Source organism: Strix aluco, chromosome 8 (assembly GCF_031877795.1).
Source record: "Strix aluco isolate bStrAlu1 chromosome 8, bStrAlu1.hap1, whole genome shotgun sequence".
Taxonomy (NCBI): domain Eukaryota; kingdom Metazoa; phylum Chordata; class Aves; order Strigiformes; family Strigidae; genus Strix; species Strix aluco.
Window position 1 is genome coordinate 23,904,134 of NC_133938.1, and position 27,589 is coordinate 23,931,722.

General features: G+C 39.4%; 1 protein-coding gene across 8 annotated transcripts in view; it reads left to right on the top strand.

Moving 5' to 3' along the window:
- NTNG1 (netrin G1) overlaps positions 1 to 27,589 on the top strand; it is a 157,344-nt gene that overhangs the window by 69,962 nt on the left and 59,793 nt on the right. For all 8 annotated transcript variants that reach the window (XM_074832658.1, XM_074832665.1, XM_074832657.1 and 5 more), the window contains exon 4: positions 26,658 to 26,830. In XM_074832658.1, the coding sequence (XP_074688759.1) occupies positions 26,658 to 26,830 (173 nt within the window). The remainder of the gene's footprint in view (positions 1 to 26,657; positions 26,831 to 27,589) is intronic.

The following is a 27,589-nucleotide window of genomic DNA, read 5'->3' on the forward strand; positions in this document are numbered from 1 at the left end:
AAATAAAAAGAGAGATTCTGTTTTATCGTTTGACTTTTTCAGGCCTTTAATGTAAGCTGTGATGGATACAGCAGCCCTTGCACAGACCCTTCCCACTAGGTCTGGCTATGAACTGCCTGTGAACAAGGAAGGCAGCAGAGATTAGAGTCCATTCCTTGTACTTTAATTAGCTCTGAAATGCAGTAAAGATGAAGTAAAATGGGAAAAAACAAGAGTGTTTTAGAGAGACTGATTTGAATATAACAAAGATGATTATTCAGCTAGGTTCAAGACAAATAGTCCCTCTAGAGCAAGCAGTGGTTGGTGTCAGGTGCCATAGTTCCAAAAATAATAACTCTGCAATGACATTTCTGTTGGGAAATTCTCTTCCCAACTCAAACTAGCAATTGACTGATGACCTCAAGCAGGAGGGTGATACCCTTTACATGTCTTGGATGCCAGTTTGTTCAGAAGAAATAAATGGGACCTTCCCTATTAGCAATTCACTCACCTCTCTAATGTACCTTTTCCTTCTTCTCAGTTTCTTCTATAGAGAGTTCAAATCATCCTTTTTTATTTTTTTTTTTTTTTAAGAGAAGCTAAGTATCAAAATGAACAGAGAAGCCAATGTATATTGGAAGCCCAGGGCATTTTTTGCAGACACAGGACTGAGTAAAAAAAAAGTAGAGACAGTGATTATATAAACACTGGTGACTATATTTTTATTACTGCTGTAGTGAGTTTGCCATTTTTTACCTCTTTTATACAAGCTTTCATGTTCATAAGCATTTCCATATTGCAAAAATCGATACATAAAATCAAAATAGAATCAAATTACTGTGATGTAATCAATTGAAAAGTATTCTTCTAACTTCATATAAAGGAAGAATTGATGCCACACACAGATTTGAATGCATACGCACTTTTGCAGTGCCAACATATTTTTATATGACATCCAAATACATTTCTTAGGACCGTAGATTTAGCATGTAGTTACAATCTTCTGTGTCCACACCAAATATGTATGCATACATACAGAATCACTAACTGCACGTGTGAAATATAAGATAAATGTTGCTGTTTTAAGAATTGTAATTCTCATTAGTTACACTGTAAATTATTTTTCAGAAGTCTCTTGGGAGGGCTAAGTGGATCATGGACAGCTTAAGATACTGTTTGAAATACTGTGGTAGAATTAGCCTCAGCAGATAAAAAATAATACATATGTTCTATTTAATGTGTATTCTTTCTCCATTGGGCTCCACATAGGTTAGCTCTACAGAGACATCATATCAAGGCTCAGGATTGGAAACTCCTTACACTTTAAGGAAAAGCTACTCCTCATCTGAAAACCCGTTTGGAGCTTAGTCTGACTTCAATTAGACTATCAGTACTTTATCAAAGAAAGCATCTGAAGGATTAAAAAAGAGTGCATTGCATGCAAATTAGAAACAGAAACCTTCTGAGCACATCTGGGGCATGGAAGTCTTGTGAAAAATGATCTATAGAAATGAAGCATGACTGTAGAGAGAACTTACCTGATACTGATGCTTGTCTAAATGCTGCAGTAATTGGACACATGCTTTCTTTTAAATATCTGATGTGTAATAGTATCTCACTAGATTAGATTCATGTGAATTCTTACCACTCTTCTGCTAATGAGAAGAACAGCTCTTTAGGGATTTGGTGGCCTTTCCTCCAATATGTAGTGAGCCCTCCTTGTCAAAGATTTTGTGGGCTTGCTTACTGCTAAGTAGCCGTGGGGCTGCAGTACACAGCCCCTGATTATTCAGTTGCACCAAGTGTAACTTGCAGTATGTCACCTGGTTTTAGGTATGTTTGGTCTCCTACCGGAAATCTTACAGGTCCCCCCGCCAAGAGTCTCCAAATCAACATTATAGTCACGTGCCCTGGCATTCCCTGTGCATGGGAACACGATGGAGGCGAGCAAGGGTTACCAGGGGTTTTCTGCTGCTGTTTCTGATTCAGCTGAGCTTTTCAGCCTTTGCACCTTAATTTAGGATGTTAACTGGAAAGTAAGTTACAATTATTTTTTTTTTTTGGTACGTTTCATATTCCGTGCTTTCAGACCTAGATATTTATATACATTTAGTAAAGCTAGACTAGACTGTTCCATGAGGATGAGATACAAAGGGCCATTACCAAGGAGCTTGACATGTGGTGGTTGAGTGATGCTAGCAGACACATTTTAAAGCTAGTCCTTTTACTGAAAAAAAATAACCTGTAGGTTAAATATCGTGAAGAATCACTGAAGCTCATAATAGCACATTTCTAAAGGCAGCATAAAATGTAATTTGTTTCACACTGTATTTTAAGGACCAATGATAGTGAAGAGCATCTATCTTAAAGCCACCATATTTAATATACAAGATGCTGGGGTGGTTAATACTTCATAGTGAATTATAGATAGGAGATTTGCTCACTTCATATAGGGTTGGTTTTGTCATTGTTTTGCATTTTGGTGTGAAATAAGCCCAATGTATGTTGCATTAGAGATGAAAACCTGTGTACTCTCGATAAATGCCTTACCTCCTCTATTACCACCAGTTTATTCATCTTCAATTTACCACTTCCATTGTGTATTTATTAAGATGATGAAAAAAAGGAAACGTGGCTGTTAGAAATTTCAGCAACCCCATTGTTCTCACATTATTCAAGAAACTTAATAATCCACATGAGCTAATTCTGACTTACCGATGGTCTGGCTTCGCTAAATCAGGGTGATTTTTTTCTACTGAATAATGGACAATGTAGTGTGCCAGTACCTTAATTAAAGAGAGCCTCTCTTAGTCTTGATCTCATTTTAATTTACAGGGTAATACTACAATAATATCACTAATGGAAGGTACATTAAAGGGCATCAAGTAGCATTAACTGTATTAAATTATGGCACTTGTGTTAATTAACTGCTGAAGCAAGATGGTCCTAACGGCTAGAAAGGTCGACTAATGCATAAATAAAGTCTTCTGGGATGGGAAACTAAGAAAGAGCAGACATTTCCCCCGTTGTCTGGCCTTGCTGCAGAGAATCAGAGGATGCCTTGTGCGGTAACCTCAGGAACGTTTCTCTCACTTCACTGCCTGCAGGGGTGGCCTGGAGTGTCTGTGGGCTCTGCCAGTCTTCAGTTTCATGTGAAGGACAGTTCTGGCAGTAAGCTGTGAGGCACAGCTCCCTTTTTTAACATTTTTTTGGTAGAAGTTCACTCAAATGCTGATAATAATTCCTTTGAAGTCAAGCAAAAGGTTCCTAGCAGATTTTGGATCAGGCTACTAAAGGTTTAACCACGTTCATTCCAAAGTATTTTTGATTTAACTGTTATATTGTCAGTGATGTGTACATTTATACACTGTAAATTAACTGTAATTCAGGATGCTAGTAAAAAAGCATTACCCCAGTGGGTGATGGAATGACTAGCTGGCTAAAACAAAGGATTTTATTGCTTTTGGGTGATTAGGTTTTGATCTAAGAGCCACCAGTTTCCTTCTGACACCAGAATATCCAGCCTCTGTGCAATGTTATTAAGCCCTTTCGAATTTATTTTTATACTCTTCTCGCCTTGAAGCTTCTGTATTTAAGCCCCAGGGTTTTCTGACCCTGTCTCAGTGACGGTTGCAGTTCCAGCAGCAATAGAAACCTTTAACTCACAGTACACAAGTGAAAAGTGTCCTCAGTTTTTAACAGTTTCTTGCTCTCACATTACACATTATCTCTTCTAAATTTAAATCCATCTCAGCATCTGAATAAATTACTCTGAAGGAAATCATATTTGCTACTTAGGGGGTTGGGACTTTTTTGTCTTTTTATTCAGCCTGCCCCTCCTGCCAGCTGTGACCCTGAACCAACTCAGTATTGCTGCAGTGTGTTTGGGGTAGGTGAGTGCCCTTCCTCTTAAAAAGAGCTGATCTGCCGCCCTGAGTTGGGAGTTCGCACTGCAGCCTGCAGCAGACAGTCACACCGTCTAGACTGGGTTGTACCATGTTTCATCCTCTGGTTTATTCTACAGATCCATTCTACAGCTGGATTAATTGGATTAAATCTGTATGTTACTCTGGCATACGCTTGACAACACTGTAATAATATCCCTCTGTAATTTACCCAAAAGCAGAACTTTGCCCTAGGGATGCTGTAATATATAGAAGTGCTTTAGTTTTATTTATAACAGAAAATGTTTTCATTAATGTTCAGCTCAGAACCAGACCATCAATATGAAGATATGTAGGCTTTTAAGGAGACAACTGAATACCATTCTGGTTTCTAGTATTTATTTACCGTACTTGAATACTCTTTGTTTTATGAGAACACTTGCATAAGCAGCTTGTTCTCCTTTGAGATTTTCACTAGTATTTGGAGGGAATCTAGCAGTTTCTCCAATTAAATTATGAACTCATTAGAGAACAGGAAAGAAAAATAAATGTATGTATTTAAGAGCATGTCAATTTATCTTTCACTCCCAAGTGTAATTAGCTTTTTTAATATATCTACTGTAATATGTCACTAAGGAAAATGGTCCTTCATTTTTTGTAAACAAATCTAGGATCATCAGGAATTGAAATAATTAAATGGTCACTGTGTTTATTCACACATGAGCAGTTTCCAATGGTTTACTCAGTACAGATGTCCTGGGTAGGTTTTACTCCTGCCCATGTTCAAATAATACTGGTTTCCACCCTCCATCCTGGTGACACAAGTCCTGTCCATCAGCTCAGAGTGGTCTCAGTCTTGTAGTGGCTGGAAGGGGAGCAGAGCAGTAGAGTCTGGATGGCTGACTAGGTCTCTAATTCTGCTACACACTTTTGAAACTAGTGGGTTTAAATCACCAGGTTTCACTCACCACCTTTGCTCATTAGCATGTGTTCATCTTTTCTTGGCCCATTTTGCAAGAGGTCAAGTATTTCCATACTGATCTCCCCCAGCTGTCTTTCAAGGAAGCTCAGTATCGTGCAGGATCAGAGTGCTTGAGGAGAGTCACCAAGCCTTTTTGTAGTATAATTCATTTTGCCATTGAACATTAAAGAAGAGGAGATGAAACTCCTGATGAAAGAAGAGAGAAATTTTCTTTCTGTGTTGCTTTGTATGCTGAAAAGCTATCCAAAGAGCCTTTCTGAATAAATTCAGTGACTCCAATATCTTGCAGAAACTTTCTTTCCTTTAAGCTTTTCATTTCAAAAGAGTTCAATTTAATGCAAACACTGAAATAAGCTTAAGGAGCTCCTGGATCACATATACAAATGATTCGTGGCACAGGGATGTCCTTCAGGTTGAAGTTAAAGCTGGAGTGGTACAACATATTGTCATGTTAAAAGTTTAAAAATTTTCAAGTATTTCACAAGTAACAGGAACTACCAACTTGTGGGGGTTTTTTTCTTTTGCTTTTTTCTTGAACATTCTGATCCCTTCCACGGGCACCAGCATGGTGAGATTGCCTGCCATTTTGTCCATCTCAGTACTTAATTACGTGTGCTTAAGAGCTGATTTTTCCTGGCTACTCCTCAGTATGTGAAGTGCCTCAGAAGGTAGTAGTTGAACCTAGAAAATCCATGTGCTTTCTCGTGACACAGGCGATGTTTCTCTCTCTCTGTTAATCTTTTTTTGTTAGTTGCAATAAAAGAGCCATCATTCAGCTGTTATTTAGGGAAATATTTGAAACTAAGAGAGTTAACTTTGCCACCTTTCCTCTTATTTGCCTCTAGTACAGTGCCATAGTAAATGCTATGTATCACTCCCTATATGGTATGAGAAGTATTGAAACAAGAGACCAGACCTGATACTAGTTTCAGATGTCATCCTGTAAATCGAGAGTAATTTCAGTGAAGTTACGCGTATTAAACCAGTGAGTTTCAAATGTGTTCACGTAGGAGGACTGAGGGAAAACAAGTGATGGAGAGGAAGGGAGGACAGAAGGAAGGAAAGAAAGAAAGGAGGGAGGGAGGACAGAAGTAAGGAGACTGTCCCAGCTTCTGTTTAAAAGAAATGAGAAAAAAACCCACACCTGTCAGTCTTTTCATCCTATCTCATATTTGTATAATAAGGCTGCTGTAAAGCAGGACAGTTCTGCTACATCCAGTGATAGTGTCACATGGAGGCACGTATTCAGAAAACCAGAAAGTGAGTTAGTAAAGGTCGAGGTCTAATAGTCTCATTACGTGGGGTCTGTGAGAACCCTTCCTCTCCTTCACTCTTGAGTCCATCTCTGGGATTAATGGGCCTCAGCAGTACTAGTGACCCATGCACAAAGGGAATCATCATGGTCCCTACTTGATCACAACGGGCTGTAGTGCAAGTGAGTCAGCAGCAAAACACAGGTGAAACATCTTGTTAATTGGGCTAAACAACAGGATAAGTTTTCAACACTGCTGTAATTCTGTTTTCATAGAATATAATCTTGTTCATGAAAATGTAAGAAGAGAGCTACAGAAAGAAACAGCAATGCTGTGAATTTAGCAGGCAGCAATATGGTCAGGGAAATGGAGACAAGGGGTTATGCTGCAGGTAGCATGCCCAAAAGAAAGTCTGACTGCTGACACATTCAGGAAAGCATAATGTTAGCTGCAGCCCTTCGCAGGAGAACGGGCTGTGTCCTGGTTAGATTCATGGGGCATGGTAGAAATGAAGGGATGCTGAATGGCAAGAGGCGTCCTAATAACATTAGGAGGGAGCAAGAACTGGAGAACTTCTTGATATACTACCACTACTGTATAAGAACACCTCTAATTTTTGCAGCACACTGAGTCCTTGGAGCCTTAGAATCTGTCCGTGAACAGCATCTGGTTGCTCACACAACAGTTCATCCAGACTTCTAAGCAGGTAGCAATTAGTAAAAAACAATGAATGGTATGACTTTTATGCTGGAAATGCTGCTATACTCTGGAATAACATAGCTGTACTTTGCTGATTTGACATTTTTGACATTTCTGAGGTGATGACCACTGTTTTAAAGTAAGTCTAAAACCAAACAAAAACATTTCAGGAAGAGGCTGATAACCCATAGCTTCATACTGTGGGTTAAGGCTGATCAGGCCTTGGGACATGCTATGGATAATGCAATATATATGGTACATACACATGCCCATGTCCCAGTGCTGGAAGGCAGTTTTCTAAAATTATGCTCTTTCTTTGAACCCTTGAGTCTATCCTCTGACTTTGATGTTTGTGCAAATGTCAATAGTTGTCTGCTTCTTCCTTGTAAACTCCCTGGAAGACCTTGTGATTCTTTTCATTTTCACCCTTAAATCTATTTCTGCCTTTACGGGAGCTATGCAGAGTGTCTTTCCTCTCTGCCATGCAGTATCCCCACTTGCATCCTCTCTAGATATGTGTTGGCCTGTAATATGAGCCAGTATCTGATATGTTAAGATTTATAAAGTACTTCGAAATACACTTAAGAAAGATTGGTAGAGAAGCACAATGGATTGTTATAATCTGTCCTCCCTGCACCATCACTCATAAAACAGGCATGTAACGGGAGTACTGGTACAACTGTTAATGATAGCAGTGCTGTCCCGATGACAGAGGAACATGGTGGTTCACATTTAACTGCCATCAGTATTTCTGTTATGCTGCGTATTAAACCTATTAAGAACCTAAAAGATAAAATTTGATTACAATAAGGATATGTACATTGAGATATGTGTCTTAACACTCAACTAATTAGTTGCCATCGACTGTTTTCACTTTGTTAGGTGACATGTGGTATATAAATCATTACAATATGTTAAATGCAAATGGCTGGTAATAGGGTAACCATCTGTTCCCTGTTGGAAAGTTAGCAGAGGAATATAGTAAGCTGTACTTCTAATAACGATGCTAAACTCACATCCCTGAAATACCAAATATCTAAAAACAGCTGCCTCCACTAATGCCAACATTACTAATATGTCTCTTACCCTTTTCATTTTCAGAAGTAAACCACATATTGTAAGAGGTAATTTTGTTCTTCAGCATGAACTTGACTTCAAGGCTAGAGTCTGTACAGCAATGCGAACTGCCGTATCTCAGAGCCTGATCTTTTTCTTAGATTGTGTTCAGTGCTTTTGAACAGCCAATAAATAATCAGGCTGCCCACTCTTCTCAGGACATCTTTTCTTCCACAAATATAATTAAACGGTCTTCCTCCCCTAACCCCTGCTGCCAGGCCCTTTTCCAGGGATGACATTATTTCGTAAGTGATAGATAGTTGGCACATTGCTGTCTGGTAACGTATTACGCTAGAGACCATCAAAGGGTGCCTTCCATCTAATAACCTACCATGCCCTATGAGCGTTAAAGATCACCACTGCAGAGAGGGATCAATTATTTTGCCACAGACATGTATTATCAGGGGCTGTCACATACCTTCGTAATGAGTGTTTCTGGATACCCAAGCGACAAAGTAATGCATTGGAAAATTAGTAGTGGGACAAGCGTGAAGGACTGCCTGCCAAAGTTGAGGCTGTGCCTTCAAGCTAGAGCAGCTCCTTCTCTCCTTACCCATTCAGTCATCTGCTGGTCAGGGTCACTATCACAGTGCTGATGTGCTGGCTCCCCCATCAGTAATATATTGCATTATTGCCTATCAGAGAGATTAATATGTTCCTGTACTGAATTCCCAAGACATGGCTCTCAGCATTAAAGAAGTTGAGGTATTAATTCGGCTCCCACTGTCTGAATGGAAAAGAAGTTTGTGAATTCATCAAAATCAGATTCTAGTGCTGTCATGGCTTGCTTAAACCACGTTGGGAGGGAGGGGTTGGTGTTTGTTTGGGGAGTTACATCTGGCATGGCGGTGTCTGATTTAAGATTGTGCTTCCAGGGAAGCACCTGCAGGGGAAGAGGCTGCAGGAGAGCTCATTAGCCTGGCGGTTTCTCAGCCCCGGGATGAATTACTGAATAAGATGCTTGCTCTACAGGGTCTCAGAAACCTGCAGCTTTGCGTAGGTATGCTGTCCTGCAAAGCTTTCCAAGTTTAAAAAAATGTTACAGGGAGACTTTGTGCTAACACATTTTCCTTTGTTGCCTTGCAAGAAAAGGAGCACTGGCTGAAGGCTGCACACATTTGATGACTCCATTTTGATTCACAGTGAACACTTGCCTGTTTCAAAATGGGGTGTCTGCACTTTAAAGTTATCTGGAGCATTCATAGACAGAGCTGGTGTGATGAGCAGCACTTTATAATACCTCAAAGGCATGGTGCCAGAGATGGGAATTTGATAAGCTGGGGTCCTGAATTGGATTCCAGCAATGGTCACAAGTTTTAGGAAGCTCTCATTTGAAATTGCAAGCAGGGGAAAAACAGGATTCTTTCTCTTTAATTGCATTAGTTTTATTGAACTGAAGCATTGCTTCAGTTCCCAGAACACTTTATATATATTTTAATGCAAGTTACCAGAGACAGAACAGTTGCAGGATTGTTTATTGCTTCTGACTTTTATATTTGGTAAAACTGATTTTACTCATTTTCCCATTTAACTTTCTTGTGCATTAAGAATCTTTAGACTTTGAGATGGTGTTTACGAAAGTCATGATAAACATACTAATTTTAACTTCTTTGACTTGGTGATGCTTCTGTAGTGCTTTTGTTTAGGCCTGTTCAGAAATGCCAGGCCAAGCCACGCGAACATGAACTGGAGTCCAGGAACCTCTGATAGCCTCTTGTGCATGAGAGGGAATGTGAAAATCATTCCCTCAGTAGCTCACCCTTTAGGTTTTATTTGATGTATGCTGGTAGCATTCACTGCAACACAAATGTCCTGGCCATTGGATGCTTCCCATCTGTTGTTTTGGGGACAGAGGGAAGGTCATTTGAGAGATTTGGTGTTTTTTAGCCTGACTTACCTTGGCTGTATTTTTAGAGCCTCATCACATTTTAATTGGCTCTAGATCATCTCACTGTATTTATTGAACCATGGGCTGCTCTTCCCTTACTTAGAGCTAGGGGTGTTGATTTTGCCATGTAAGCACAACCAGGAATTGACTTAGGGAAAAAAAAAATTACAAAAAATTACCATTCCTGCCCCCCAGTTAGAGCACAGCAGGTCCCATGACCTTCTGCACCACCGAGGGAGCAGAGCTGGCAGGAACAGGGTGCAGCAATGGCAGTTGGGACAGGGGACATAGCTGCAGTGTAAGGTGTCTGTTTTGTCAGTGACCCACTTTGGGAAATCCTCCTTCCCTCCTCCCACACCTTGCATACCTCCAGCTGCTCATTTCTCACTGTCTTTGCTTCTCTTACGGTGATCATCACTCCTCCAGTTGTATCACATGGGGAGTCGCTGCCCATGTGGCTCAAAGAAGGAACAGAAACCTTCAGCAGGAACATCTCAATTTACAATGAAAAAGTAAACCTATTATTCTTTGTCAATGCAGAAAATTGCTTATCATTTAACAAGCTTCATTAAAGATTATGCTTATGGAACCATGCCTTCCTTCCTTTGAATGCCCCTGAAATAATTCTTCCAGCAGAACAGCAAGGAGCCAGTTACATTTTTAATCACTTGTGTCTCACAGGAATTACAGTCTGCCGGCAAGGGCAGCTCCTTCCCCTCTGCAACACAGGAGAATTAAAAGATGGGAAGCTGTGGTTCCAGAATGGTGTCTTACAGTTATTAATGAGCTAAAGATCAAACAATCTGAGTGACATTAACTGCTAATATTCTGCTACTGAAAATGTTTAAACCAATCTGCAATCTAGACCATGAAAAAAAAAAGGGTTTCATCCCCCTTTTCCATTTGTTTTGTTCCCGAATGCTGAACGGGAAGTAGAAAAACAGTTGGATGAAAGAAATAGGGAAAAGTAAAATAACATTTGTCTGCTACTGTACATATCTCAAAAGAAATTTTCAACAGTGTCGAGTCCTTACACACCCAAACCAGTTTGCATCATTTGATGACTTAGTCACTTTAGAAGTAACCTTCAACATGGTGATTGTTTCTGAGATTCATCCTTTCAGGTGGATGATGGCAACAGTCTCAGTTCTGTGTCTAACCATGTCTCATGGTTTAGACTTGATGTCTTAAAACATACATCTGGACTTTCGTTTTTTACAGATACAGAGTCACTATATTGAGAGATCCTACTCTGAAATCTCTCTTCATTCCGATGGCTACTTTTGGAGACTAATGCAGACTTTGGATTTTATGGTCTATACGTTTGGTTTGTTTGTCTGTTAATGCTTCATAAAATATACATGGTTTAAATAGGGGAGATGGAGGAGAGCAATACCACCAGAATGACAAAGGGTTTTATGTCTTGATTCCAAAAGCAGGTGAAGGATATACTTTTAACATAGTTCATTGGTTTCCTGACTGTACAGTCAGGTTTTGATTAAGAAATGCACAATTAGTGTGTGCCTGACATTCAGCCTGACTGTGAATTGTGGAGAGGAGATAACATATGCTCTGTCTAAAGGCTTCATATGAAGAGCATCATGTTACATTTTTAAAGATATTTGGCATTTAAAATGAAACCTCCTGAAAAAATCAGGGATTTTGTAAATTCTGTCTGTGTTTTATTATACCAGGACTTTTGAAAATTCTCTTGCACATATTAGGACCACCAAAAAAAGGGCTTAGTCCCAGAGAAAAGGTTCTGCAATTTAGAATGGGCTGAGGACAGAGGCCTTTTGGAGTGTTGTGCAAATATTGTGGCAATGCAAACACAATTAATAGAACATAAAGTCCAGTCTCAATGCCCTGTATACAGGAGCTTCCCCCTAATTCCTACCACATGAAATGTGTACTTTTTTATATCCTCATAAGCTTAGCATATTTTAAAAGAAACCAGGTTTGAAAATTCAGCTGCTATAACTCCATTAAGCAAACAGAAAAGGAAAGAATTGCCATGAGGCATAGGTGAGACTTTATCCTAGGAGACTTGTAGGCAGCAGCCCAGGGCACTTGCCAGTAACACTGAGAGGAAGGCGGCTGTTTTGCAACGGGTGTTATCGGAGTTCCCAGTCTGCAGTGCATGCATCTCAAGAGAAGCCTGTTACAGACTACGACTTTTTTTCCTTATTTTATCAAGTTCTTCATCTTAAGAGGTAGGTCAGCTTCTGAAAACCCAGAGATTATCATGAAGGGGTAAAACTGAGACAAAACACAGGAGTGATTTGCATAGAAAAAAATGGAATAAAAATGTTGTATTCTGAAAGCTATATACAACTTCTGTTACTTCTGGACAGATGCCAGAAGCTTGTTCCCTTTGTGATATGATTATGTGGCCACTAAGTCATTTGATTTAGTCAATTTGCTGTGCATCATGATAAATCTGTATATAGCACAAAATCCACCAAGTTCTGCCCTTTTCCTCTCCTGAGGTTTTCTGCCCAACATGAAAGCAGAGAACAGTTTTAATAAGATCTGGGAGCACTTCTTCCTGAGTAATGCTCCCCTCCTGGCTTGTGTAGGTCAACAGGAGGAGGTGCTGAGCAGGCATAAGAACAGATGAGGAAAGATGATGAGCAGTAATGGTGGGGGGACAGGAGGTCATGGCTGCTGTGGGCACCATCCTAAATCCCAGTCTCCTTCCTCCTCCTCTGCAACTCTCTCAGCGTGTGAGAGAAAGAACACAGCCCTAAAACATATCAGATACAAACACTAACTCCTTCATCCCCAGAAGTATTACTTACAAAAATATTTCCTAATAAAGCAGCTATTGTCCTTTCCTTTTTGTTTTTCATTTGCATAATTCAGGAGGTTTCTGATAATTATGTGTGAGTTCATTAAGGATAAAGCTGTGTCATGCAAAAGCTCTTGTTAAGATCTTTTCAGGGCACATTGTCTTTTCCTACTCATCAGGTCTTCAGGACAAATCCCTCTTCTTTTCAATGGATGGCAACTCTCTGTCAGTGTGCAAACAAAAAACAATTCATTTTGAACAGCAGTCTCCATAAGTCCATGCCCTGAAGAATGCTTTAGTGCAAGGAAGCTGTTGTTCACCGTCTGACTGTCCATGCCTCAGATAGGATCCTGTCCAATCTTGCTAGACCTGTTCTTTGTAATACGCTGCTGCTTGAAAAATGGGTGCTGGTAGACATCCCTGTATTAATGACTTTTTTTTTCCTCAACTCTAGGTTCTTTCTTTACCTGCATCTATTAGTTCTCTAGTACTGTTCATAGAGCTATGTATTATATTTATTTTATATATATATATATGCATACATTTTACTGCCAGATTAGCTCAGACATTCTTTGCGAACACAATTTGCCACTGAAGTTTGAGGCTGAGGAACATGCTTGACATTTCAGGGAAAACAGAAAAATTTGTATAGGATTTTAAAAGCTACGTTATGCAAGATGGAATTGCAAAGGTTTGTTCTTCAGTATAAACATATACTGATTGTTTTTGTCAGCAGTATTTCACAATTTGCTTTCCCCTATGACAGCCTTACATTATTCATAACTTGCAATCTATTCCTTAAATTTTCAGTTATATGAGTTTCCTGGTGGGGGTCACAGAATATGAAGAGAAGTATTGATTTGAAAGATTTGAAATATAAATGAAGTTGTTTAGTTCTGGTACATGGAATATTATAGTCACTGATCTAATTCGACCTCCCAGCATGTCTGTTTTCATAGACAACAAAAACATGTTCCCGACCCCTCAGCATACAGTGCAGCTCCGCTCTAGCCTCTGTCTGAACATTCTTTGATTTACCCAGTATTTGTTAAAAACAAACATGAATAATAAATGTTTCAGTGCACTTGAAGGCCAAAAGCAATCACTATTTTATTCTAGTCTGACGTTAGGTCAGAATCTTAAGACTTTGCTTTCAAACTACCGGTCCTTTGTCACTTATGGAATAAAATCAAAGTAGTATCATCAACCCCATTTTGCAGAGAAAGACATACACAAAGTCTCTTGTCACATGTGACATGAGTTTGAGGCTAGGACAAGTACTAAACCCAGGGAGAGACCTGTTTTGGCACTGGGGGAAAGCCAGTCAGCATTGGTGGTACTGCAATGGGCAGGCGTACATTCATGTCCATACGTGTCTCCTGCTCGCTGCTCCAAGACCAGTGCTGGAAGCCAGGTTTCTCCTTTTCCCCATCTGAGGTCTAAGAGCTCCTATCCAGCTGCATCTGATAAGTGAATAGGACTGCCTAGCTCTGGCCACCCACCTCTGAGAAGACCAGGTCATCCATTAGGAGTCATATCCACAGACCATCTATTAATATACTGCATTCATATTTTTCTTTGGTGAAAAGCCAGTAAATTTGACCCATGATATCATCTATCTCAAGCTTTCTAATACTAAAGAGCATTTGTAATTTTCCCATCTTTGTATAATTCCACAGACTTTAATAAAACATAACAAAATGTTTGCAGAATCTAGCCAGTTTAATGGCTTCAAGATAACAATAAGTAGTGTCTATAATTAAACAGTAGTCATATGGTATTTTGAAAAAGAAAACAAGCTTTCTCTATGTGAAATAAGCACCTGAAATACAGTAGGTGAAAGAAGAATTGTTTTGCCAAATTAAAAATAAAAGATACAGTTAGAACTTTATTCCCTAAACCATTTAAAATTAGTCCCAGCAAATAATTTCACTGTGCTGTGTTGTTATACCAACAGGGCTAGAGGTAAGATGACCCAATAGCTCTTTTTCAGTATCTAAGTTAGCTGTAGGATGCTAGGTTGCTTTTGGCATACTTCGAACACTATGCACAGACACAAACCACTCACTCTTCATCTAGTTTTCTTCAGGAGGAGAAAGGATTAGTATTTTTGAAGTATAAATTATTCACAGAAGAAACATCTGTCAAGGGTGACTAAAAGTATCTTCAGAATTCAACACACATTAATAAATACTTTTGACTAATTTTTTTGAAAACTCAAAAAAGCCATGATTTTTCCTTTGGAAACATTTTTGCTCAAAAAATTGTCAAAAATATTTTTTAAAAGGGATTTAAAACCTGAAAATAAAACTATTCTTTTCATTTGACACAAATTATTTTTTCCCCCCAGTTTTTTTCAGTTTAGTCAGTGAACTGAAAAATCAATTATTCGCATGGCTCTACTGGCAAATAATTCTTATCATAATAATTCCAGAGGGAATTATTCTGTGACAAGGAGCTTATATTGTATGGAATTTAAAAGTTAAAAAATTGAGGCTAGCATGATAAACAATGAGAAATGTTCTGTTCAGTTTTCTCCCTTTTCTCTTTCAAATTATGACCTCTAATCATGATGAAAAACTAAAAGAGAAAAAGGAAAAAGAGAAACAAAAAAAATCTATATATTTTTAAGTAGATTTGGAGTGTCTGTTTTGGTAATAAGAAGCTGCCAGTTCCCAATTATTTTAGATGGAGCCATGAGGCCTAAGCATTTTGAAAATCAACCCTAATGAAACACAAGAAAACACAAGAACAAAAGCACTTTTGAAATATTTAGTCAGATTCGATTGCTCTGAACAGTTCATTATGCACCCTTGACTTTGATAGTTTAATCATGAATACCTCGAAACACACTCCAGAAAAGAATATAGCTGCTTTGTGCCTTACAATTATCCTTAAAGTTCAAGTTCAGCAATATGATTTTTCAAAAAGGGATCAATTAACCTGCCCGTGTAGTAAGTGCAGTCTTCTCCTTTGCCTTTATGAGAAACATCAAAGGGAGGCGCCAGCAGGACCCGGCAGAGAACAAGGGCTGGGACACCGGTGCTCAGGCATGCAGCAACCTGCCCATCCTTTTCTCTTTCTGGTAGCGATGGCAGCACTGCAGAGGGCGAGGGATAATTCAAAGTCCTTAAACTCAGGTAATACCTAGAAGTAATATCAGCAATAACCAGCAGAACAGCAAAACACTGAGGGGGAACAGCAGGACACAGTTTACCTGTGTAAAAAAGTGCCCTTCAGAGTGGTTGCAGAGATGATTCTTGGGCAGTGGCTTCTGTGCGGACCAGGAGCAAGGTATAAGCCTGAAAAGAGGAATATTAAGCTAGTTCTCAGAATCACATGTTAGTTTGGGGCTAGGCTGTGTATTCACAATTCAAAAATATTTTACATATTTGTCATTTTAAAATATCTACCAAGAGGACAGGCCACTAAATCGTATGCTAAAAGTTTTCATGTCTGGAATTTCAGGACTCTCAAAAGAGAACAACCTGGATTACATTTCTGCTACGCCCTCGCTTATCCTGGCGGTTTTCCTAAATGTCCAGTCACTGTCTAGACATCTCATAGTGGCATTGAAAATTAAAGTGTGCTTTTATCAACAGTTCTTTACTGTTCCCCCACACATCTCCCATAAAACAAGACAGATCAGAGAATGAAAATCTGATTTTGAAGTACATGTCTTTTTAAAGCACTTAAATCCTGGACTTTTCAGGGAGCGTTAGAGGTTGCATGTAACTATATTTATTAACAGAACTTAAGTGAAATAAGAATTCAGCCTTTGTTCTTTGTGTGGGCTTTATTGCTGGTTGTGTGTATTGGTGGTACATCTGGAGCAAAACGTAGCCCAAATACATAGAAGATAAAACCAAGAATATGTTCAATAGTCCTTTTCTCGTTGGAGAAAAGTCTGACTTCTTTACTGGCCGTTTTTAAAGAGAGGTAAGTGGGGTCTCCTGATCCGCTGCCTGCAGCTTTCCTGGCTGTCTCCTACCCCTCGGCCTGACCCCACTTCCCTGGCCCATCCTGCATGGCTCCTGTCACGGCAGCAGCCTGCCCAGCTGGGTGTTTCATGGGAGCCACTGTGAGCTGGGTTGAACCAGCTGCTCTGACAGGGTTAGACAACCTCTGTAAACAGTTCTGCTTTGCATTTACTTTTCTCTGCATTATGACTCATTTTCTTCTTGGAAACAGATCTTTCCCTGGCCTCTGTGTTTGTTTGGAAGAGAGGTGGAAGTCTCCTCAGGGCTTTGTGTGATTTATAAAATCCTCTCAAAAACCCCCTAACAAAAGGGCTTAAAAGCAGAGCTGGTCACATAAGATGCCTCTCAGAGAATGAGCAGGGGAGAAGGTTCCTCACTGAATCCTCATACCAGGACCCACAGAAAGTCCTTTCCTGTTATTGACTGCAGTAGAAACAGGACCAAGCTATTAGTTGCATTAAAACTATCAGAGCCATTTCAATTTTTCAAGTGCAACCTGGTGTCCAAGCATAGGCGGGGGGTGTGGTGCTGTTCTGCACCCCCTCTGGGCCTGTGTGCGGGGAGCCGGCCCTCACAGCTGCTGCTGCTGCACGGGGCCAGGCAAAGGGACCCCCAGCGAGGGCGGTGGCGGCGTGTGTGTGTGTGTGTCTGCACCGAGTTAGGGCTTTACATCGACTGCCTCTCCCAGCAGTACTGCTCAGGGTAGCACAAGGAATATTTTCTCTCCCTTGGAAGCAACCCGTTACAGCCCATACCCCACTTTCTGTATATACCATCCCTGCAGCAGTGACTATTAGGGGCACATTCGAGCCTTTAAATGAGTCCATAGGAGGTCTTTCAAAGGGAAATGCTGTGAAATCTTGTGAAAAGAGCAGCAGATGTACTGCTTCACAGAACTGGTTTCCCTGGTGTTGAATTTTGTGCGCACCATGGATATTTTTATGCTGCTTTTCTTTATTATAGTCCTCAAAAAGTTATTGAAATCAGTATGAAATTAACCTTGCTTGTTTCTCATGTAGCAGAAATGCTGCTCCCCTGACAATGGCTCATGAAAATACTTTATCCCTACTGTGACACAATAGGTGCTATGCCCCAAGTCTTTCTCTAAGCTTAAAGATACTTCTGCTTCAGCCAGGTCTGTCCAGCATTAATCATGGACATGAATTTGTAACGGCTCACTTGGGGTATCACTGCATGCGAGAATAAAATTTTTCCCATTTCAGAAAGTTAAGTAACATTTTTGAATGGTATTGTAAGCATGTCCACTCGGATGGTAATTTAATGACCACAATTTCAGACCTCCCACACAACAAATTGTTCCTTTTCAGTGTTGTGCTTGGAAAAAGAATTCAGGATACCAGCTGGCAGCTGATACTGTGAAATACTACTTACAAATAAAGACAGGAAGTTTGGTGTAATCACTAGCATCTTAGAGCAGCTTTCTTGGGATTGCTGCTGAGCAGATGTAAGACTGGTATTAATTAAATTAAACCCAGAAAAATAGGTCTCTCAATAAACTTAAAAGTGGTGATGCACATTAACCCAATGCCAGGAATTTCAGATCTAATGTTCAGATTTGTATCAGGAGAAAAGAGAAGAAACTGACTCCTACAGATTTTTTAACTTTCGTTTTTAAATTTGTAAGCTATAGAACTTTTCAGTGATATATTGCTGCACCTTTCATCTGAGGTTTGTGTATCACGTTCTTAACAGTCTAGCAGGTTGTGGTACCAACGCTTACAACTGCTGTGATATAGTGGTTAAACTCTGCCTGGTGGTATTATAGTGATTAAAATAGAAGGTGTGTCTAGGGTATCTGTTGGTGTGTATTGACTTGATACTGACTTACTGCCCAATGGATGGATGACAAAGTAAGGCTGGCTAAGCAGGATGTTGGGACAGCAGCAAAAAAAAATTAAAAATAACAAAAACTTTGCTTCCTTAATATCCTGATGTCAATGAGCAGTATTCAAATCTCAGCCAGCATTCTCCTTAACTTTTTGCACCATCAGACAGATAATGACAAGGTACTGCCAAGCAGATTGCGTTATTCCAGCTGGTGGAGAGAGTGCTGCATTCTTGTCTCCGTAGCCCTTCTCTGTCTGATGCATTACGGTATGGGCAGCTGAGGATATTCAGGTTTTTACCGTCTCCTAGTTTTTCTTGATATTTAGAACAAACTGATTAAAACACATGTGATATATCATGATAACTGACAACACCTAAGCTGTGTAGTACCTCTGCAACAGATGTACTTCCCACTCTGCCATCCTATCCCATCTATGTATCAAGACATTGATTTCTGTGTGAAGTACAGCGACTTAGGTGAAACCAGAGATTCCAGTGAGAAGGAAGGAAATTTTCAAGTGGGAAAGAAGGAAAAAGAAAAACTAATTGTAATACTCATGAACTTAGAGCTTACATCCGCTGCTTTTTCTCCATTCTTCAGTGGTAGTCTGGGAACCTACTAAAATAATCACTAGTGTTAAATAATCGGTTGGTAGCGCTGGAAGAATCTGTCATTATTGATCTTCATCTTAGCAAGAGATTTTGTTTCCTCTCTGGGAGAGACATGACTACCATGGGCCCCGTTCAGCATCCTTCATGTAGATAAGAAAAGCTTGCTATTTCTGAGGTTAAAGATTAGAGCAAAATAGATGCATGGAAACAATGTAAAATAACAAGCCTTCTACCTTCTCAGCAGACATGTCCCTAAAATCACATCACACCTGGGCTCCTTATCCTCCACTGACACCCAGTTTCCATGCAATGCTTCTTCAAGGTCTTGGGTCTGCCATTCCAAATGATAAAAAGGTTATCTGCCATTATCTAAAAATACAGCCAGTGAGCCTAGAATAATATGAATGAAAGCTGGAAACAAATTAAGCCACATTTTAAACAGTGTGAACTACCATAAATTCATTGATTCTACTGGAGCCAGATGGATTTACATCAGCTAAGAATCTGGCAAACTGTGTTCACGGGTGAAATTATTTGCAGAACATGCTGCTGGCAAACTCTAGCAGATTTTATAGCCACTCTCTTTATTGACACATTTCCATGAAAACTAATATCTCTGAAGAACAGGCAAAAATGAATATTTGGGAAGGGGATGGAAGTTAGTTCTCTGCAGCAGCTAACAGCAGCTATATTTTCAGACAGATTTATTTCAGCTTTATCACTTAGAGAATGTGAAATGAAGATTAGAAAAAAGCATTTGGCCATTCCACTTGTCTAGATGTATCTAAGTATTTAATACTAAGTTTAGGTATTTTTTTATGTGGTAAACTGAAATAACTTGGACTCAGAATTCGCTGTTCTGTTCAACTAGGCATAAGCATCATTGGATTATTTTTAGACTTTGGACCTAAGAGACTGAAGTAAGTCTGAATCTTTTCATATCTGTTGGTTTATAACATTTTTTTATCTAGCCAAGAAATCAGAAGAGTTTCAAATGCTTAAAAATACTGAGGTGTTTGTAAGAGGTTTAATAGGTTACTGCCTCCTCCTTTCTATGTTTGAGTTCTAAGTGTTGCTGATCTAGCCTGTAAACATTTTCAGTTGCCTCTGTTTGTTTGGAAGGATGTCATCTAGTAATGAGAAACATTTACAGTTTATTTGGCAAGGTAAGGTTGCTTGTGGTCCTCTGGCTGAAAGGGGCAGGGGGAAAGGAGTGGCAAACCCAAAAGGACCTGCTCCACTAACGTTTGGCTTCAGAAGGAAGATAGTATGCATCTATCAAATATCTAATCAAATAGAGGTTGAGATATAAATAGATCAGTAGTGATCCTGTCTTGTTTATATTGACCAGCATTTAACTTGACAGTAGTTCCCATTTAAATAATCAGAATATATAGAAATGTTTACTAGCGTGTGAACACAATAAATCTTATAAACATGTCAATATTTAAATTTAGCACCTGTGTGCTCTCAGTGTTGGGCTGGCTTAGGGCAAACAGTGGGCAATTCCATGCCCTGCATGCTTTCTGTGAGTCTTGGAAAGTCTTAACTCCTGTGGGAAAGGGAATTATGCTGCCCTTTTGGACTTTGTTTTCTTTTTTAATATCAAGGTCTCCAAACTGCTGGGAAGTAGCCCACTGAGAAAGCAAAGCAAACATCCTCTCTGTGCCTAGGTTTTGCTGTTCCCCACTACATATATTATATTCAGCTGAGGGAGAATAAGAAGCTATTTTGCCCAATTTTCCATACTGCCTGTGGGAATCTAATTCAATTTCCTCCAAAATTTAGCAGTGAAAACTAAACGGTAAAGAATAAAGTTGAAGAGGCTTCTGTAAATCTCTGGATTCTAAGGTACTAAGGTGCAGCAGGATTACTGAGCACAGGTTAAACTTCTTTTCTAGCCACAAAGCTACTTACAGATTTAAGAAGCTTAAAAACCTGATCCTTGCTTTGCAAATGAAGGAATAATATATCTACCTATACAACGTTATATTTGTTATTATTGAATTTTCTTATCCTTTATTATTGATGTAGCCCCATTCCACAAAGGAAGCTTTTTTTTTGGTGGGAGATTATGATGTATTAGATAAATTCAGGCAAAGAGACAGGGAAAAAGACTGGTGACCAAATGCATTACCAGAAATAAACAAATGAAAGAAAGGGCTCACATTTCATTACTCTCACTACAGTGGCTACATTTTACCAGCAGACAAGAGGAATTTTATCCATAACTTCCAGAATAAGATGTAGTACCTTTTTTGGACTTGGATTCCATACAGCAACATGGACCTGAGACATTCATATGGCTCAAAAAATACTGAATAAAAAGCAGAATTGACTTTTGTGCTTCACGTGAGCTGGAACATTTGTTCAGCAGACCTACTAGCAGCCAGCAACCCACGTCATTTTCTGATTGCCAACGGTCCTTAGTTTTTTTGATCCTTTTAGCTCAGAACTTCTTCAGATGGGTAGTCCCTGCAGTGAGCACTGGTAGCCTAGATTGCAGTAATTATCTTGTTACCTCTTTTATGTGTGTGTTCTGTCTATTCTGTCCTCACAGAAATAAATTGGCCAGCAATCATTTTATTTCTTCACAACAGTATGCTTTATACTTGTTTTCATCCTCACAAAATCTGCTTCAATAGTCAAGCTGAGTAGACATCTATTAAGCTTTGGAAATTAGGATAAGGACCAGCATACTTTGTTTTTTTGACATGACATGGAAAAATCTTATGATATAATGAATAACAATATTCAGCAGACATGATGTTTCTGAGGCCATAAGCCTCTATGAAAAGATGTTAAAGAGATTTAAAAGAAAAACAGACTAAGTATTTTCATGATGTTTACCTTGCACACTCAATGGTGCAAGAGTTGTGTCACTTACCGGTACCGACAGTTTCTGAGTTGTGACGAATTTGTCTCATAAAGTGTCAAAAAAAATTAAAAGTAAAAAAGATGTAAAACCTGAAAATTGAATGATTCAGATGCAAGGCTGGTTTTATCCCAAAGATTTCATGATATATTTTAAAGGTGCTTATTTGCTTTCCCAACCTACATCTCTTCCTCCTTCATTGCTGAGGTATCACTTAAAATGTATTTGCAATGTGGAATTTTCATCTTTGTCTACATTGTATTACCAAACTAAATCTCACTGGTGAAACTGCCTCAAGGTCATTAGTAAGCTTGAGAGGCATAATGTAGATAGCCTTAACATGTTTGATGTCGTGCTAAACACGGCCAAGTCCTTTAGGACAACTGTAGCAAGGTGCTGGAAGTAGTTGCTAGCACTGGCGAGCTGACTAAGGCTGCTAACATTGCTAACAGTGTTTTAAAATGCCTAATTAAAACTGTGTGGGGATGGTATTTTACGCTGTGTGCGCACCATGTTGTGTGGGCAGTAATGCGAAGAGAAAACATACCAACTCCTCTGCAAGTTCAGGCTTTGCTTACCTGGGAGCAGAGAGCTGACTCGTGGCATGTAAAAGTGAAGAGTCTGCAGAGGGCTTACAAGCTAGTTTTAAGTTGGTTTTCTAAACTTTGGTGATGACCTAGAATGATCCAAAGATGTATCTAAGTGAGGAACATATGGCTAGTCGTTAAAAATGTATCAAAGAGCTTCTCTTGTCTTCTTTCTCATGAATGATCTCTTCAACATAAATGATCCCCTCATGTGACCTCCAGTCTGTCGGTTGGCACTCACATGCAAGAGCATCAGCACGCTATTAGCGATTACCTTAGTGATATTTACAGCATTTTAATGTCAGTTGTCTGCATGTAAATAGAGTCTGTGAGGAATGCAGCACACCCGGGGCTCGGGCTCCCACTACAACAGCACTGCTCCTTCAACACGCCAGAGTGCTTCCTGCACCTTATGTAACTGCCAAAAATATCATTTCAGTTGCTTTATGACAAAATAATGAGTCTGTCAAAGATGAGTGGTCAGAAAAACAAATTTGTTCTCCCACACAATTAGAGTTTATAGTGTTGGACAGCAATATCAATCTCCAGTGATTCAAAATTGAATTTGCACGTTGGAGGGAAATGCGTTCTTGCATGTGCTGTAACCAGGCTGCTTAGCAGGAAGAGTCCTCACAGTTTGAACTGGAAAGATGGATATCAACTGAGCTGCGGAAACATCAGGATGGAAGTTTCCAAATACAGACAAGTGATGTGGGGACGTGGTGTTCACTTCCACAAACTCAGCACTGACAGAGCCGCTCCCGCAACAATCAACAAAAAAAAAGTCTGAAAAAACTGTCACCAAATATAACAGGCAGACAACTATTCCCTTGAGGTAGAAAACTGTTTCAAAGCCTGCACCTCCCTGTACATAACCTTATTGTTCATGAAGTTGTTGATATTTATAATCATGGACGTTCTTTGTAAAGACATACAAAGCATCAGACCTCAGCAATGCCATTTATGGTGAGCATATACTGTATCTCAGAACTGTACTTTGCCCTTAACATTTGCTTTATCCTTACCTGGAATTTTGCCCTTAGGCTGTTTGCCAGTGCAGCGTGAAGGCTGCAGCATAGGTTCTCTTACATTTGCCATACCTTAGCCTGTATGCTCAAACCTCCTATACTTCTTGGAACTCCCTCAATCATCCCTTCTCAGTACACAGGCAAACCCACCTGATGTGCCAAGCAGCTACTACCCACCCACTGCTACCCAGTAATTGCATTTCTGGGCATGTGTACATAATACCTTGTAAAGCACTTTGACTTTTTTCTTTGGATTTCAAGAAACTATATAGGCATGAAATATTATCATCTGGAACTCAGTACACAGGATGTGGAAGCAGTTTTTTATGTTTTTAGAACTCCTCCATTCTTATACATGCAGCTAAAGTGACCACATTGTTCTCATGGAAGCATCTCCAAGGGCTATATGAAATTTTGTGTTTAATGTGCTTTGTATGTAAATCTAATTAAGCCTTTTGTTACTATATCAGATTTAAAGCAGTAACAGCTAGGAACAGCCTTTCAAAGCAAGTGTTTAAAGAAATTACAAATGGTACCTAGGATTTTCAGTAATAATCTATCATCATGGATATTCACATAAGGTAACAAAATATTTCCTTACCTCTGGAGCAGAAAAGTAATCTTCCTTAAAAAAGAGACGAGACAGATGAGGGACTCTGAACTTGGGCAGTCTTCCATAGGAAGCTGATGTCCACATCCTGACAGGGATCTGATGGGAGCCCAAGTCAGCGACCAGATCAGTGGTGCTCAGCTAATTCACAGTCACCTGAAATGCCTAAGGTCCAGACTCTGCTGCTTTGTTTTCACACTGTACACAATCCAGTATATCTCATCGCAAGAGTGGTTCTCTCAAGGTCCATCTGGATGGTACATTTACCTAAATAGTCTTCTTTCTGTAACCTTAAATATTTCAGTTTTCCTTACTGCTTATCCCACAAATAGAAGTAGTTTTTTATTGTACCCTAGTCATCTCTCAGACCTGCTACACGCATTTACCTCTTCCATTCATCCAGAGAAGGGTCCCTCAAGAACAACAGGCATTTCTCTTCTTTGTAGTAGTCTCTGAGATTGTCCATACATACACTCCGATGAGGTCCCTGGGACAGATTGCCCAATTCCTAGTGCAGCCTTCCTAAAAAAAAAAGTAGTATACAAAATACTATTTCCCTGTTCCAGTAAAAATGCCTCTCCACATACAGCACAGAATTTGGTATTGGCTTGTTTTTCCCCAGACACAGTACCCTCCAACTTCAGTTTGCTCTCCACAGATGCTTTTCTCTTTCAGTTTTAGCACTGTCTGCATTTTTCACTCATTCAGTATTCAGCTACGTCCTTGATTTGCTGTGGAAATCATGATTAATCTCTCTGAGATCTGTGAAGTGACCTCAGCAAAAAATTGGTGCAAGTGAGAGGAGAATCAGAGCCTCTGTGGTTCAGTCCTCTGAATGTCTTTTTTCTGCTTATGCTTCTGCTCTTTTACTCCCTATGTATAGTTACTGACACCAACAAGAACTCCAGTTTAATCTCTTCAGATTTCATTAATCTACAGATTTTTTTCAAACTTGTATAACACTAACGATCATAAACCAAACCCAACTTCTATGTTGTCTATACAATAAGAAGGCAATTTTCATATTCCTGTAGACAGTAAAACCACCTGTTACTTTTCTTAATAGCAGTGCCATTTACCAAAATCTTCAATCTCTACACGAATAGGCATATCTCATCCACTGACACCCAGGCAGGCATCTTTCATTCTGCAGTGGCTAGTCTTTGAAAATGTACTTTACAATTGATGTAGTCTTTAAGCATCCATATTTTGGAAATGATATAAAAATGAATCACAGTTTCTTTTGTCTAGCATACTCAATACATTTTGGTAATTTCAGTTTAAAAGGTGCTGATCCTGGTTTTATTTAGAATGAGCATTGCTCAAATAACAGCAGTTTCATCTGCCTCATTTCTAGCATTGAGAAGAATGCTCCACCATCTACTATATTACAGATTCTTGTGGATTTTCTCCAGCAGCTACTTATGACAACTGCAAGCTTGTTTTACCCTGGGGATATATATGTATGTAGCCAGTTGCTTCAGGTCATATTCCTTCCAAATGGAAGTCAGCTTGACAGCTGTTAATTTGCACTTGGCCATTCCATGTGTTGTTTTGCTCTAATTATTGGTCACTGTATGGAACAGGTGACAAATGCCCACATGAGAACCCTTTAAATCACTAGATATAGAATCATTAGGAAAACAAACAGGCAGGGTCGTTAAATACTGGTTTTCTCTCCAGCCCCAAACAGAAACAGATTTTAGCCAGTTTTGACATTTATTGGAAAGGTATGGGAAGAGGTGACAATACCTGTTTATGAACCTAGCTTCCCATTCTGTAAGTGCCCTAGTATCAGGGAAAGAGAGGAATTTGAAGAAAATTCAGTTGTTCTAAGACCAGATGCAGAATCTGGTTTATGTAATGATTTTGTTGCAAGGTTCGATTAACTGTTCTTTCCCAAGTAAAACTAAATGTGCCTACCAAAATATCTCCTCTGACCTTCAGCTACTTCAACTATATCAAATTAAAGTGGGCAAAAAAATTTTCCTTTCTGAGCAAGAAAGTACTTGCTGAACAATAATGGCAAAACACCATTATAGCGAGCTCCCCTTCTACTGAAGTGTGGCATTGCAGAGGATATTGAATTGAAATCTGTTTTTTCAGACTCCCAGGGCCTAATTTGGATCTTAATTTGGGCCATTCTCTAAGGACATAAGCAGAGGACTTGTTTTGTTTCTGGGAGAAGTGAGTAACTCTTGAATTTCTGCAAGATTATAGACCTGTCTGTAGTGAAAATTATGAATAATTTAGTTGATCTCAGTGGAGCTGTGTTAGTGAAAACAAGAAAAGAGTCAGCATCTTGGAGGCTTGGTGAAATTACTGCTTTTAGACCTGTGTGAGCTGAAAATATTACAGCATGCTATTTGAGTGATGTGCTGTAAAGCATGCTAAAACAATAATACAGGCACAACACACAGAAATAGAGTGGTTGCCATAGGACATGCTTTACTAAGACTTAGTCTGAACTTAAACTCACCTCTAAATAATATCCTACTTTTTTTATTTTTGCCTTCTAAAAATAGGTGTAAGTGCAACCTTCACGCTACTGGCTGTAAAGAAGAAAACAAAAGACTACTTTGTGAATGTGAGCATAACACAACTGGCCCAGACTGTGGAAAATGCAAGAAGAATTACCAGGGCCGTCCGTGGAGCCCTGGTTCTTATCTGCCTATACCTAAGGGCACTGCTAATATCTGTAAGTAGTTCTGTATAATAAGGATATTTCATTATTAGAATTCTGCCCTGTATCATGACTCTGAAAAAAGATTAATGCTGTCAGAAGTTTGTCATTTCTTTATGACCCAGTGCATATAATTGGACAAGGTGTCAAATTTTAAGTGTTAATTGTAAGTATCATCTGTGCTCTCACATGTGCTCTCACATGGTTGTAAATAACTTGCATGAAAACTGCATGTTTGTATCCATAGACAAATCCCTGGACGCTGCACAGAAAGGGCTAAGGAATGAAAATATTAGGACCCTTCACATAAAAAGCACACACAGAGGAGAGAAGCCAGTGGGAATATGTGCAGTACTGCTCCAGCCATGGCACCCTCAGCTCTCCATTCATACATCCTTATTGCTTCAAGACTCAAAACAACCTCAGCTCAGTGTGTGAGATGAGGTCCTTGCTTATTTTATATCCATTTAAGAAAATTAAAAAATCTCAGACGAAACTTTTCCAATTAACAACTAAAGATCTAAAGGTTGGTAAAGGAAGTTTTTATCTGATGTCGACGTGCAGTCCAGATTCATATGCACTCTTCTAGATCACTGTGGATGTTGAAGGGGGAAGGGGAGGGCAGAACCTGCGTGTTTTTATCTGCTTGTTTCCAGCTAGCAACTGTTCAACAACACACATAGTCACTATTCCAGCACACTTTCATATTATCCAAAGGAATTTGTTGACAGCTGCATTTCCTGGTCCTGGACAGGATTGGGTCAAAAAGAACAT